At 56.5% G+C, this 14460-nt stretch overlaps 1 protein-coding gene across 3 annotated transcripts in view; it reads right to left on the bottom strand.

The window, feature by feature from the left end:
* Positions 1 to 14460, bottom strand: part of Adgrl1 (adhesion G protein-coupled receptor L1) — a 40437-nt gene that overhangs the window by 5857 nt on the left and 20120 nt on the right. For 2 of the 3 annotated variants that reach the window (XM_055621565.1, XM_055621567.1), the window contains exons 4-17: positions 13156 to 13265; positions 5752 to 6552; positions 4708 to 5022; positions 4231 to 4334; positions 3794 to 3979; positions 3538 to 3576; positions 3211 to 3394; positions 2931 to 3053; positions 2330 to 2544; positions 1901 to 2071; positions 1320 to 1529; positions 1016 to 1236; positions 824 to 890; positions 262 to 353 (exon numbers count right to left, since the gene is read on the bottom strand). In XM_055621565.1, the coding sequence (XP_055477540.1) occupies positions 262 to 353; positions 824 to 890; positions 1016 to 1236; positions 1320 to 1529; positions 1901 to 2071; positions 2330 to 2544; positions 2931 to 3053; positions 3211 to 3394; positions 3538 to 3576; positions 3794 to 3979; positions 4231 to 4334; positions 4708 to 5022; positions 5752 to 6552; positions 13156 to 13265 (2838 nt within the window). Of the gene's footprint in view, positions 1 to 261; positions 354 to 823; positions 891 to 1015; positions 1237 to 1319; positions 1530 to 1900; positions 2072 to 2329; positions 2545 to 2930; positions 3054 to 3210; positions 3395 to 3537; positions 3577 to 3793; positions 3980 to 4230; positions 4335 to 4707; positions 5023 to 5751; positions 6553 to 7703; positions 9773 to 13155; positions 13266 to 14460 lie in introns of those variants that run through there. The other variant, XM_055621568.1, reaches the window with a different exon arrangement.

Here is a 14460-nt window from a genome sequence, read left to right as displayed (position 1 = left end):
GCCAACCTCATTATTTTGGCCAATTTCCAGACCATTCAAACACCTTCTGTGGCCCGTTTTTCAAGGTGTCCTCAAACAGACTCACACTGAATATGCAGCCACGGGCCTGAAAACACAGGCTGGACGGACTGTTGCACTTTCTGGCCCTGCTAAGTCAGGCCATACCACACACAATGCCCTCATGTGGACACCCCCCTAGACGGCACAGTAACAAGCAGTGTCTCAGGGAAGCCTGGGAGGTGCCCAGGGCCAGCGGCTCACTTGATGTTGTCAAGGCGGCTGGAGTCAGGCTTGAGCACTGAAGAGCTTCGGATCATCTTGTGCAGGGTCACCATGAGGAACACCAGGTTCACCTGGACAGGAGGACAAGAAAGGGCGCTTAGTCTGCGCCCTTTCTCAGTGCTTCTCTGCCCACAGGGGACCATGTGGCACCATGGTGCCCACCACCTGCAGGCAGTGGTTTGCATCACTACAGTGAGGCCAAGGGTCAGGGTTTGGCATAAACAGGGGCTTGGGCCACAGCTGCGGTACACTGGCCTCAGTGCTGGGGACCATGGACTTGGTCATCCTGGTCTTTTTAGCTGCTATTCAGGTGTGTGTGTGTGTGTGTGTGTGTGTGTGTGTGTGTGTGTGTGTGTGGTATTAAAGAACCTGGGGCCTTTTGCATCATGGGCAAGTGTTCATTACTGAGCCATGCCCTGGCCCCTCTGCTTGGTTCTGACAGTTTTTACATTAGTGCCTTGCAAAGCTGGCAAGGGGCCCTGGGCTTAGGGTCAAGATCAGCCTGAATGAGAAGAGCTCCAGTACTTGGAGTACCACTCACCACAATGACAAAGGAGACGGGCCCAATGAAGCTCCAGATGAAGTAGTTATCCACCCTCAGCCAGCAGCTAAAGAGAAACACAACCAGAGTGGAGAGATGCCTGACAGGCCAGCCACCCAGCCCTGGCTCGAGGAAAGCCAGCCACTCCAGGGTCAGCCAGACGAAGACCGCAGGGACAACAGTGGTACTCACGCCTTCTCAGTGCCATAGCTCCGGTAGTCAATGGCTGCTGCAATGCCTACCACCAGGGCCGGGAAGCAGTAGCCGCCCAGGTAATAGTACTTGGTCCTCGAGTACTCGCTCTCAAACACCTCCACCAGCAGCAGGTAGAGGTGTACGCCTTCGAGGCACAGCCAGGAGAAGGCGGCCAGGAAGAAGTAGTGCAGCAGGCCAGCAAAGATAGGGCAGGCGACCTGCAAGAGCAGCTCAGTGAGCTGGCTGCTCCACTAGCTGCGGCCCCTCCCGCTGCCCAGCTTTGGCCCCGAGTCCACCGCACCTCATATTGAGTCTTGTCTATCCCAACCAGGAAGAGCAGCTCCGCAAGGAAGAGGTTGATGCACAGGTTCTTGTGGATGGTGTTGCGGTCGGTCTGCAGGCCCCGCAGGAAGCAGAAGGTGGAGATGCAGATGGCCAGACAGACCAGTGAGATGACGATGCCAACCCAGGTGATGACCGACAGCAGCAGCTCATTGATACGGCCCTGGTACTAAGGGACAGGAGAGGGTGTACTCAGGGCTCAGTCAGGTGCCAGCTGAAGGTAAGGACCCAGGCAAGGCCGTGGGCCACAAGGCTGCCCACCCAGCCACCAAGCTGGCCCCCACCCCTGTGCAGGCTCACTTCCTCATGCTCTGGAAGGCTTGTGGAGAGATGACAAATGTGACATCAACTTGCTTCTCCAGAGTGCCTCAGGGCCAGAGGGAGCCAGATGCAAGGCCTCATGCCCCAGGCAAGACTGGTGGACCCCCATGCCTATGAGCTGGCCACCATAGGCATCGCCCATGCTGTGTGCGCTCTAGGATGCCATGCAAAGCCAGGCCAGCAGGCCCGCCCGGAGCAGCAGAGCGCCGGCCAGCTTACAATCTCTCGGTGAGCCATGAGCACTGCGAAGTTGGTGAGGTGGCTGCAGGCACATGTGGTATGGGTCTTATTGGACTCCACCAGGCGGCAGCCTTGGGTTGACCAGTAGCCCAGCATGGAGCGCTCTGAGTAGTTCCAGAAGGAGCAGTTTGCATTGAAATGGTTCTTGGCCTGTTGTGTAGTGGACAGAGTGTCAAGACTACAAGTCCTATTCTTGCCCTCACACCAGCTACAGGGACAGTGATGAGCATGAGGGAAGTGTCTGGGGCCCGAGGTGACCGCCAGCTCTATGGGACGTATGGTCCAAGCTGAAGCACGAGAGCTGAAACTTACTCTTGTGTGGCTGAACACATGGTGGGGTGTATGTAGTCCAGGGACAGAGGATGATGGGACCACCGGGGAGGGAGGGAGGGCTACACCTGGGCTCACCTCCAAGTGGGCCACAGTAAAGATGACAGGGTCCATTAGGAAGACGCGGCTTGATTCCTTATTGATGGATGCTGCAATGACCTGTGAGTTGACCACCAGGGAGGCACCTCCAGGGCCACTGGTCCCTGCCTCGCCTGCCAGCTTCACTGTGGCATTCTCCGTGGACAAGAAGAGGCCCAGGTTGTTGTAGAGAATGAAGACAACCTTGACCACACCTAAGATGGGCAGGGGAGAGAGTGGCCCTCCTTAGCACACCCTTCCATCTGGCACCATGGCTCTAAGATGCGCTGGGACTAGGCTGTGGCCCAGGTCACACAGCTCAAGAGCCATTTCCTCAAGACCACTGTTCATCAGTGGCCACTTTTACTTTCTGTGTGACTGTGTGACCCTAGCCTTTCTGTGCCTTGCTCTCAAATGGCACAGTACCTTCTAGAGCCAGGACCAGCTCTACAAACCCAGGCTTCTGCAAGGCTTTGGGATATCCATGCTATCGGCAGATAAACCACTGTTAAGACACGTGACTGTTGTGTTCCAACAGAACCAAGCTCAAGGTGCAAAGTGGCCAGTGTGTGCGTGCAGACAAACCCTGTGGGACACTGACCATTGCGGCTATTCTGCTTGATGGTGTTGGCGGACAGCTGGATGGAGTTCTCACTGGGATATTCCTGGGGGAACACCAGCTCCTGCACTTGACCCTCTGTGTTCAGGACAGTCACCTCCAGGACTTGAGGGTAGGGGCAGAAAAGACATGCTATGAGTGTCTACACCCAGATGGGGCCCATGCTATCCCATGAAGCCCGAAGCAAAACCACAAGCCCAGGGATTGAGGGCCCACTACCCCCAGAGTCCGTGATTGACCCTGGAGTAGCTGCAGTACTCACCCACGTTCTGCTTGGCAGCCAAGAAGCGAGCAGGTTCCCTGACGTTGTCGGCTAGCAGGAAGGCACCCTCCTCTAGCACATCTAGGAGCATAGTGGCTGTGTGCACCTGCTCTGTGGCATTCATGTCTTTCCAAGACTCAAGTGCCTCTGGCCGGAGCAGGTTGTCCACTGTCTCCACCACAGCCTGTCGCAGGGACAACACAATGAGTCATCCACACCCTCTATTTCCTTGGGACAATCTTGAATGCCCCTCCTCTCCCTTCAACTCCCAAAGCCCCCAGGAAGCCAAGGACACTCGTTCCCAAGAGCTGGCCCCACTGGACTCACCTTGATATAGTCCTTGCAGGTTCTCTCTCGCTTATGCATCTAGAGAAAGAAATGGAGGTGGTGACAGGTGGAGATGCCAGGTACTGCTGCCCTAGCCCTGGTGCTCAGGCACTGGAGCCTTAATAGATCACTCCTCCAGAGACCAGCCTTAGGACGCAAGCCAGGGCAGAGCCCCCGGAGTCCCACAGCCCTCACTGCTCACTGCGGGGTGGCAGCAGGTGCAGGGGTACCAGGCAGATCCTTCCTACAGGCCCACCTTGTTGTAGTTCTTGCCAGCTGACTCGCGCTCGATGGGCCGTAGGGCTTGGAGCTGGGCATCCAGAATGTCTAGAAGTTGCTCCATCAGCTTCACTGACGAGGACACGTCCCCAGCATAGATGGAGCCCCGTGTGTGGCGGGCCAGCTCACTGGCAATGTTGGCTGCGTTCTCTCCACTTTTGATCTGCGTGAGGTGGGGAGGAGGGCGACCTCAGGCCTCTTGGGCACTGGCCCACATGGCTCCACATTCCCTCTTCACATGCCCCACCTGTGTAGGCCATCTTCTCCCAGCTGGCCCTTCCCACAGGAGGTTTAAGTAAAAGGAGAACCCTTGCCCTGGTTTTCAGCCCTATGTGTCTCCCCAACTGCTTCCACTACTCCTCTTGACCCTGGGCTCTGGTCAGCCTGCCTGCAAGGGGCAGCAGTTACTGGTACCTTCTGGGCTACTTGGTTGACCCAGGGGGAAGTGCAGTTGCTGAGGTCAGGGCCCCGAGGGTTCCAGAGCCCCAGAGCTGGGAGACACTGGAACGAGGCAATTCCTGTAGAGACAGACAAGAAAGCCAAAGAGAAGGAGATGAAAAGGGGCCAAGGAAGGCGAGAGGAGGAGACAGCAGAGGATGAGTAAGAGAAGGACACTTGGGAAAAGGCACAGGGCAGCCTACCCTGAGCTTCCCAGATACAGACCCCCTAGGGAAAGATCTGCAGTGGAAGGCTCTCCCACTAAGCATCTTCCAAGCTTGTCTGAAATCCCCCAAACACCTGACTTGTTTACCTGTCCCGCATCTGTTCAGAATCTTTAGTCTGAGGCTGGGAGCGGAGTCACCTGCAGCTCCCCAAGTGCTAGGCTCTAAACCACACCTATACAGCTAAGCTGTACTCTCCCAGCCCTCCAGCTGCAGCTCCAGCACTCACCTCGAGTTCCCTTGGGGCAAGGCCTCTCCACCAGCATACCCTGTTGGGTAGCTGGCCACTGGACCCGCCGGACCTCTCGGGGCTCACAGAAGAGCTCAGGGGACACATGCAGATTGGGGGCTGGAGGCCGCCGGGTACTGGGTGCTGGCGCTGTGGCTGGAGGCAGATCAGGTCCCAACTGGTTGATGGCACCCACTGGGTGTGTGGTTAGGGGCGCCCTTCGAAGTGGAGTGGTGGCTGCAGGCGAGGCTGTGCTGGTGAGGGGTGTGGGCCGCGCTGTGGTGGTGGTACTGAGAGGCGGGGAAGTGGCTGGTCCTAGAAGGTAGAGGGGGACACAGGGCATGTTCATATCCATGCCTAAGGCCCACCAATGTGCCCAAGCACAGGGTCCCCTGGCACCCTGCCATCTTCCTTACCCACCGAAGAGGAAAGCTGTTCTGGGGGCCCTGGCCTCTCTGTGCTCAGAAGTCCCCACATTCACATGTACTCTCGAAGAGGGTGAAATGTACTTGCGCCCTGTGAAGTGTCTTACCCAGAGCTGGGACGGTCTGTCAGAGCTGCTGGATCTAATCACCTCCCACCTGACACAGCTGACTGGTGTACCTGGCTACATCTTCCCTCAGGGGTACCCAACTTCCCGCCTGCAAAGGTTGGAAAAGGCTCTCTGGAGCCCTGTGGCTGCTCTGGGTTGATGGGAAGCTGAAGGCAAAGTGAGCGGAAGGGTCTGCTCTTGAATTTTCATCCCCAGCAATCCCACACGACTGCCCAGGCAGCATAGCTCCTGGCTAGAGCCCAGAATCCTGGGTTCAATCCTCAAGTAAAGTCACTCAGTGCATGAATTTCACCTGTAAAACAGTGTAGTGGACCCAAGCTTTGAAGACAACGGGCACGTTGAAGTACAGACTGTGAGAAGTGTGGACAGTGTTTGCCACAAGCTGTGAGTTTCTTCACCTCCTAATGCCCTAGAGCTTACAGTGAGCCCTGTATCCTGGTACTGGAGTAATGGATGCAACCAGGCCTACTCCCCTCAAAACCCATTCTCACCAGCGCTGGGATCTGGGGGTCCGAACTCCAGGCTGTAGCGCACCACAAAATAGTTGTTCCACACATACAGCTGGTTGTCCCGGGGGTTGTAGTCAACAGAGGACACAAACTGGTAGGGGTTGGGGAAGGCGAGACTGACTGGTTCCTCTCTGTTCGCGTTGGTGTTGAAGGCGTAGTCCACCCGGTTTCCAGCCGCCTCACTGTCATCATCCACATAGACAGAGCGTAACACATAGAGGACACCGCACACCATGAAGGCATTGGAGGCCGAACGCTTGTCGTAGCCTGTTTCCCACGTGCCCTCGAATCGCAACGTGTAGGGGTTGAGCTGGCTCACCACCAAGCGCCCATTGTTTCCTTCGGTGGCATAAATGACCCACAACCCGTTCTCATCCACTGCCAGGTCAATGTCGGTTTTGCCTCCCCAGCGGTAAGGTGAGGTGTCATGGTAGTTGGCTGTGTTGATGACTGTCTCACCGCTCTTGATGCGGGTCCTTAGGTCATACTTGACAATGTTGCGTGTGCGCTCCTTGTTGTAGAAGACTGCGCCATCATAGACCACAAAGCCAGTGCCATCCACACGGTTGGGTAGTCTGTAGGTGGTGGTGTGGCGCGCGGCCACATAGTCCTCCCATGAGGCATATTCAGTCAGTGTGTCTGTGCGGTAGGGGATCCAGGGCATTACGTAGATCCGGTCACCCGCCTGCAGCGGGTCCTTGCACCATGCACCAGACTGGTGCTCTGACTCGTGTGTGGAGGTGGGCTCCAGAACCTTCTGCAGGGTCCCTGGGCACACGAAGACTGGGCAGGGTGGGCAGGTAGGCAGGGAGGAGGCAGAGAGGAGCAGAGGGAAGGAGAAAGGGGAGAGAGAGGCAAGTTGGTCACATGGTGGGGGAGGAAACCATGCTGTCCCCTCCTGCTGCTGCAGTCATGGTTGCTTGGTCGGGCTGGTGATGGGAAGGGGTTTGTGGGCCGGAACTCCCGCCCTGCCCAGCTGCCCCTCTCCCTGGAGCTGTGAACCCTGGAGACCATCAAGAGCAGGGTTAGTGTGGGAGGTGGGTGCCCTCTTCCCTTCCTTGGCTGCTAGAGACCCCACAGGCTGGGGACAAAGGATTTGGCCGGAGCTCTCCCAGACTGGGCACGAGAGGGGTAGGGAGGGGGGCCTCTGCTGCAATGCCACCTAGCCTCAAGGTTCAGGTATCAGCAAACTGGCCTCCCTTCTCTGCCTCTATGGAAAAACTAGGGGCTGGGATTCCATCCTTCACCAACCATGCAGGGATGGTCTTCAAAAACAAACAAACAAACAAACAAACAAAACAAAAAACAAAAAACAAAAAAAAACCCTTCACTTTCTTCCTCCTCCAAAAGCTACAAGGTAGAGTGCTGTTTCCACACCCACTCTGGCAGCGAGGCTTAGGGCTCTCTAGTCTCTCTCCTCAGGTCCCTGATGCTGTCTGGGCTCCACTCAGCTGGAACCCGCCAAGTAGGTAGCTGAGGAAAGGAGGGAGGGAAGCAGCTCCCAGGTTAGGCTAGGGAGGAGTCCAGGTCTGCCCCAGCCGGCAGGGTCTCTGCTGGGTCAGGGTCAGAAGCACACACTGACACTGGTGCACAAGGGTGGAGTTGGGACATGGAGAATGACAGGACTCCCGGGACACTTGGGGTGAGGGAGCTGCGCAGAGGGGAGAGAGACAAGGAGGGGTGTGTGTATCCACAAAGTCCTGGCTCCAAGGGAGGCGCTCTGGAGACCACCTGGGAAGAAAAGGTTAGTGCTGGCGAGGAGAGAGGGGGTGAGCAGAGAATTCACTCCAAGGCCCAGGCCCGACTGAGAGTCCCTTCCAGGGGCAGTCCCAGGTCCAGCTCGGAGGGGGCAAGGGAGGGAACCAAGTGCTAGGATAAAGCCCCAGCCCACCCCAGCCAGCCCCCCACCTCCCCTGCCCCGGACCCCGATTTACCTGTGACCATCCCCGGCTCGGGAGGAGGGACCAAGGCAGCGCTGATGTCAGAAAGGTGGGGGGCCCCGCCCCACCCCCCCATTCCCTGAAAAGAGGAAAACCTCGACTGCATCTCGTTGGCACCACTGGCCTGCCCACCCTTGCCCCTCACAGCCCAGCACCACCTGTTCCTAGCCTACCCTCCTGATCCAGCAGGTCAGTGTGGCCAGCCCCCCCCCCAACCCCCTTCCCTGAGTACTGTGGGCCAGATGCCCTTCCCTTCAGGAGGGCTGGTGCCTCCTTCTCATTTCATGATAGAACCCACAGGCAGGCCAGGGTTGTAGGGTGTGTGCATGTGGGTCTATGGTGAATTCTCTGCTCCTGCTTGGTCCATCACCAAAGCAGCTAGCCCCAGGGGCACAGGGAGGGCTGAAACAACTTGGCACCAGCATAGTGGGCAGCCTCAGTAGTGAGGGACCCTTGGATAGGAGCCAAGTCTAGTGCCTACTTCCAGCCTGACTCATCAGCAGGCTAACTTGGTTGGGGTGCAGTCTGTAGGCCTCCCTTGATAGCACTGGGCAGCGTTGGCTCCAGGTCCCTAGGCACAAGGCAGCCATCAACACAGCCCCTTTAACAGGAGTTAAGCTTGGGCTCTGAGCCTTGGCATTCCCATCGGTTATGTCTGTACCCTCTGACCAGAATACCCGGGCCCCACCCTCTTTTCCTGTTCCCTGGATCTTCCCTTTATCCCATAGGGACCCCTGCCAGGGGTATGTGTTTATGAAGAGGGCCTGAGCTGGTCAGAGGGTACCAGGGGAGGAAAAACACAGTTAGAGGTCATTCCAAGGAAGGGGAAAAATAAGAAAGGGTCTGTCAGGGGCCTTGAGCAGCAAGGACCCCTCCTCAGCACCCAGCTCCTAACACCTTGTCCCTCCCGTAGCCCAACCCGGAGAGGAGTTCCAGTGCCGTAGTTCCAAGCCTGCAAGAAGAGTGGCTAGTGCAGGGCTGACTCAGGAGAGCAAAGGAGGGACGGAGCCCAGACCTCTGAGATAGGCAAGGCAGGAAGGAAAGGGGAGGGGAGCAGCTCAGAGGGACCCCGCCCACCTCCCTGGCAGGGGATCCTCCACAGACCACCTTAATTTCAAGGCAAAACCATTTCATTGTTTGTCCATTTGCCCTACTACTAGCAGGTCAACCTCCACTCCCTAGCCCATAACGGATAGCCTCATCCACCAGTGTGGGGCTCCCTGCAAGAAATTATGGGGCCTGTGGAAGTCCCCAGAGCAAGTCTGTGACCCCATCACCCTCCCTGGTCCTCTCCCACATCAGCCCGGAAGAAACCCTGACTGCAGCTTTGCAAGTGTGCAGAGACAGAACCCACTCCCACCCTCTCCAGGAAGCCCGCCCCTCCACCCCCGTCCCAGGGGTTTGGCAGGCTGCCCCCTCCCAGGGGATTGGGATAGCTGACGACCCTCCTCAATACTGAACCCGACTGGTCAGGAGGGGTGGAGGGTGAGGAGACTGGTTCTCTGTACTCCACAACAGCCCTGGGCCTTGGAAACGCCAAACCAGAAGAACTTAGGCCACCAGGAGCCAGAGAGGAGAAATCTGGTCCCCAAAGGAAAAAGTGTCCCTTCCACCCCACCACCCTCTACCAGAAAACACTTTGCAAAAGGTACTAGGGGAAAGGAGAGAGAAGAGAGAGAGAAGAGAGAGAGAAAGAGAGAGAAAGAGAGAGAAAGAGCAAGGGAGGGAAGAAGAGACAGAGACCGAGGAAGAGAGACCTGTACCGGTGCCTGTGGAGGCTGGGGTGTCCCTTCCCCCCACCCGCCTGGAGGCTTACACATTTCTCCTAAGGGAGGCAAAAGAAATGAGAGATGAGGTCAGGTACCCTGCAGGGACCAGGGACCAGAAGAGGTACAGAGGGAGGTGAGAGGAGAGAGAGAAAGAGAGACAGGAGAAGGGTAGGGTAAGTAGCTTGCCCCGGCTCAGGGAGGAGCTTCGGTGAATATCTGGAGGGTGGAGAAGGCCGTGGCCGTGACCCTGGCCTGGGTGGTGCTGCAGCACCAGGGCCAGCCCAGCTGTGCTGGGAGGACACCCGGGGCAGGGAAGTCACTGGACCAAGTAGGGGTGGGGAGAAGACGGGTGGGAGGGTGGGCCACATGAGTATGGTACAGGTGGAACAAAGTGTGAGTTAGGGGTTAGCATTGGTAACAGTGCGTTTACCTTTCTGCTCCACTTCTACTTTAAGCATCGGAAGAGAGAGAGAAAACAAATTGAAAAAAAATGTGCAAGAAAAAAGAGAAAAAAAAAGATTAAATTGCTTTCGTTTCTTTTCTGGCCACACGCCCCCTCTTCCTGTCTTTCCTCCTGCTTTCCCAACCCCTTCCGTAGCATCATTTCAGCCCCCACCCCCAAGTCCCTTCTTTTGGGGTAGGATGGGGGTGAAAGGGTGTTGAGGAGACAGTGAGAAGGAACAGGGGAGACACACAGGAGGGAAGAGACAAAGAGACTGGGTATGGTACAGACAGGCAGGTAGACAGAGCCCTCAGGCAGGAGGGGCCCTGGGTGTAAAGAGGAGCCCCGCTGATAGGAGCTGAGCTCTGGCTATGGGGAGGCCAGGCAGTGGGGAACCATAGGGCTCCTCTTCACCCTGTATGCTAAAGTCCCTGCTAGAACCAGGGGCCGAGAGAAGGGAGTCTCTGGGGCCTGGGGTACCCCTCTCAGCCAAGAGCACAGGCTGAGGCCCTTCCCCTTTGAGTAGACCCCACCTGAGTCCAGCTGTTTCCCTAAGCCCTCCACACCCCTAAAATGCACAAAGAGAGGGCAGTAGAGCCAGACACAGAACAACAGAGGCAGGCAGGCAAGAGCCTCTGGCCTCGGACAGAGCCAGGGTAGGGGAGACAAGAGGCACAGAACTGGAGGGGACACGGACTGGGCTGGACAGCACATGGCAGACAAGCTCCTATAACTCCCAGGGGGTGGGCTCAAGGTTCAGCTGCTCTGCCCAGTCCACCAAGGGCCCAGGAACCCTAGCTGTACCCTGCCCTGCCCACCGCCCTTGATGACGCACAGGTGGCACCTGGGGAGGAAGGGAGAGTTAGGCTGTGCTCAGCTGCAAAGCAAATCCAGTGTTAGTTCAATGTCTGGGTTTCCCATACTCCGGTGACACCACCCCCAAGCTGTGGGAGCCCTGGCCCCCCACCCCTGCCCCACCATCACCAGCACTGGGGTCACCCCAGCCTCTGAAGCCCAAGGCCTGTGGCTGACCAGGTTGATCCCCTCCAGGCACCCTGCTTGAGTTCTGCAGGGACCCTGTCTGGCTCCCCAGCGCCTCACCCAGGGCCTAGCACTCAGGATATGCTCAGAGAAAGTTATGGAAGTGTGTCCCTGGCTTCTCTGTCTTCCCCCTAGCTTTAGTTATTCTTGAACCCCAACCCCAAATATCTGGGGGCCAGGAGCTAATTTAACTGTGCCTACTAGCTCTGCCTGCCCGGGAGCACCAGCAGTCAGCCCTCCCACAACACCCGCCCTGCCTGAGCACTCTCTTCAAAGGCTCATCTGCATTCCCCTTAGTCTAAAGCTGCCACGATGCCTGGGGCCACCTTCAACCTCCAGCCCATCTTCCTGGGTTGTGCTCCTGGGCCACACAAGGGGGCTTGGCTCCAGGTCTCTGAGCTCCACCACAGGTCCTGTGGCCTCTTCTTTTCTTGTATCTTGGTTTGGACTTTGGACCTGGATCAGGGACTTTTCCAGCCCTGTGTCCTGCCTGCTCTGGAGATTTGGGCTCATTATATGTTGCTGTTCTTATTGTGATTACCAACCACGGCAATAACAGTAACAGGATAGAGGTGAAGCGTAGTCACAGTGACAGCAGCCAGTGCTCCTGAGGATGCTGTCAGGCCTTCCAGGACCCTGTCTACAGCTTGGGAAACTGAGGTTCAGGAGACGTGAAGCCACACAGAGGAGGCCATGCAGCTGCCATTCCCTCAGAACCTATGGCCCGGGGCACAAAGGAGCTTGAGACCCATGCTGTCTAATTCTTCAAAGCACTCAGGGCACACTTTTGACCCCCTCCCCCACCATAGAGGAGTTAAGAGGCTCAGGTGGCGGGAAAGAGCGTCCGTACCATCACTGAGCACATCTTGAACCAGGTTCGGGGCTGGGCGCTGGGGGGGTGAAGTCGCAGCCTCTGCCTTCGGGGCTTTGCTCCTGGGAGCAGACTCTGGCCGCAGGGCCGAGCGCTTGCCACTCCCGATCTCCAGGACTCACGCCTCCGTCTGCAGCACCCGGAGAAATTTTTAAGTCATTTGCTGCAGGTTTCAGAGCCAGACAAGTCAGGAGCCAGGTTGAACCTCTTGCCTTCTGCCCAGCCCTATGTGTTAGACTTGTCACTTCCCACCTCCCTCCCTGTTGCCCCAGCTGTGGGTGGGCAGTGTCCCCAGTGCTGTGGGGAGGCTTCAGGGAGCAGACAGGCATCCCCCTCAGGCGGTAGAAGGCGGCCTCAGGCACTGAAAGGAAAGGGCGAAGACTAAAAGAAGAAAGTTACAGGAGCAGTAAGTGACCCTGTTCACCCATCATCCTGGCTTCACCTGCAAGGAGAAATCAAAGGTTGGAGGGGTGGGGGTTGGGGGGAGCTGGTTGGGAGGGGAGAGGAGGGAGAGTTATGAGGTCTCCTGCTCCCCTGCCCCCTCACTTGGACACCCTGACGATCCTGCCTCCTCCCCTTTTGCCTAAAGGCCCTCCCTACCTCCAGGCTGGCTATGTGAAGCCAGGTGAGAGGACAGAAGGGGCAGTGGGAGGAGGAGGGAGGAGAGTGGGCAGGAAGACTGGTGATGCTACCGGGTGTTGAGGATGAACAACCCTCTCTATCTGCTTCCCTTGGTCAGATGTAGTCGGGCTCCCAAAAACCATCTTCTCAGGGGGCACTGTCAGTCCATCATGGCAGCACTTCCTTTGCAGACAGGAAGTGGTCTCAGGGTAATAGATAAACCAACCAGTAGTTAGCAACCTTGGAAAATGTCTTTGGCTTCCATGATGTGGAATGGCAGGAGGGTGTGTGTGGAGGAAATTGAGAAAGGAGATGATGAATGGGACAGAAGATCTGGTGTGTCCATGGTCAAGGGAACAAAAGGGTATGAGGCAGGGAGAAAGAGCAGTTGCAAGGCTGGAGAGAGATGCTGTAGGAGTGTGGCTTTGAAGGGCTTTAGCAAGCAAAGAGCGTGTGAGGAAGCAGGGAGTGGGAGATGACAGGAACTGAAGATGCCTCTACAGGAGGGGCAGAATCTGTGGGGTGGGCGAGCAGCCACCAAGTGTGGACAAATGTCTGTGAGAAGAATGTGTCAAAGTGGGAGCAAGCCTGCTGTCCCCTGTACCCATCCCCATGGATGTGTGCACATGTGCTGGGTCAAGGTTCCCCTTCCTTGCTCCATGGGGTAAGGGCCCCAGACAGCATGAGAACAAGATAACTCACTGTAAGGGACACAGTCGTACTGCACCTCCAGGTACTTGTAGGTTCCAGGACAGGGGTCAGGAAAGGCATCAGAGCCAGCCACCACCACACACTGGGTCCGGTTATTACACCTACAGACAGAGAAGGGAAAAGGGGCTAAGAAAAATTGACTCAGACACAGAAGGCTCTAGGGTCTGGAGGCAAATATACAGCTCCCAATGGAAAGGTGCTGCGGAATGGGTACAGTGGAGTGCTGCCTTGCTTCCTGCCTGCCCTCTTTCCCACAGGTGTCTGAGAAGACCTGCAGCCAGCACAGCCAGGAAGACTATTGAATCTCTACAGAGAATTCACTGACCCCAGTTCCTGCCAGCCTCTCAGGGACTAGTATGGAAAAGAATGCCTATTTTACAACTAGAAGATGCTATCACAGACACTCAGCCACACTTGGTGGCTGCTCACCCACCCCACAGACCCTGTCCCCACCTGTGGGGGTGTCTTCAGTTCTAGTCATCTGCCTAGTCCCTGCTTCTTCCCCTTACTTGCAGCAACCATCTATGCCCAGTTAAGGTGTCATCCTCATTGTCGGCTAGGCTGGGTATGTTTCTAGGCATGCCTGGAAGGGTCTCACCAGAGAGAATTAACCCAGGCAGACAGATCTACCCCAAATGTGGGCAAATCCATTCCATGGCCTGAGAGCCTAGACTGATGCAATAAAAAGGGGAAGGGGAAAGGCAGAATGCCTCCCTCTCTGCTTCCTGGTAGCCATGATATGAAGAGCCATGGTTGGCCACATAGCCCCTACTGTGATGGCCTGAACTCTGAAATCAAGAGCCAAGATGAACCGTTCCTTAAGTTCTCTCTGTCAGGTACACGGTCATGGCCACAGAGAAGAAGCACAGCCATCACCATTCCTAGTCCTTGGAGTGGCCAGGCACATAACTTGAGCCTGGAGGTGATGGTGCAGTTCCATCACTTGGGAGGCAGAGGCAGGCACACCTCTAGTTGGAAGCCAGCCAGGCCTACAAGAGTGAGTTTCAGAAAAGCCAGGGCTATACAGAGAAACCCTGTCTCAAAAACCACAAAACCAAAAACGCAAGCAAATAAGCAGCTTGAATCTGCTTCTAGTTCTTCTTGGGAGCAGGAAGTGCACAGAGGAAAATAGCAGGAGGCTGGGGAGTAAATAAAGGAGGCATGGCAGGGCACAGCAATCCTGGCCCTCAACAACGTGCTCTACAGAATTTATAGAGTGTATACAAATCCTCAACACAGAGGTTCACAGCCGCACTGCCATCATCCACCAACAGGGGGAGATAACCCAAAAGCCTG

This window comes from Psammomys obesus, unplaced genomic scaffold (genome assembly GCF_907164565.1).
Source record: "Psammomys obesus unplaced genomic scaffold, mPsaObe1.curated_primary_1811, whole genome shotgun sequence".
In the NCBI taxonomy this organism is placed as follows: domain Eukaryota; kingdom Metazoa; phylum Chordata; class Mammalia; order Rodentia; family Muridae; genus Psammomys; species Psammomys obesus.
Note: the sequence above shows the minus strand (reverse complement) of the source record. Positions and strands in the feature narration are given on the sequence as shown.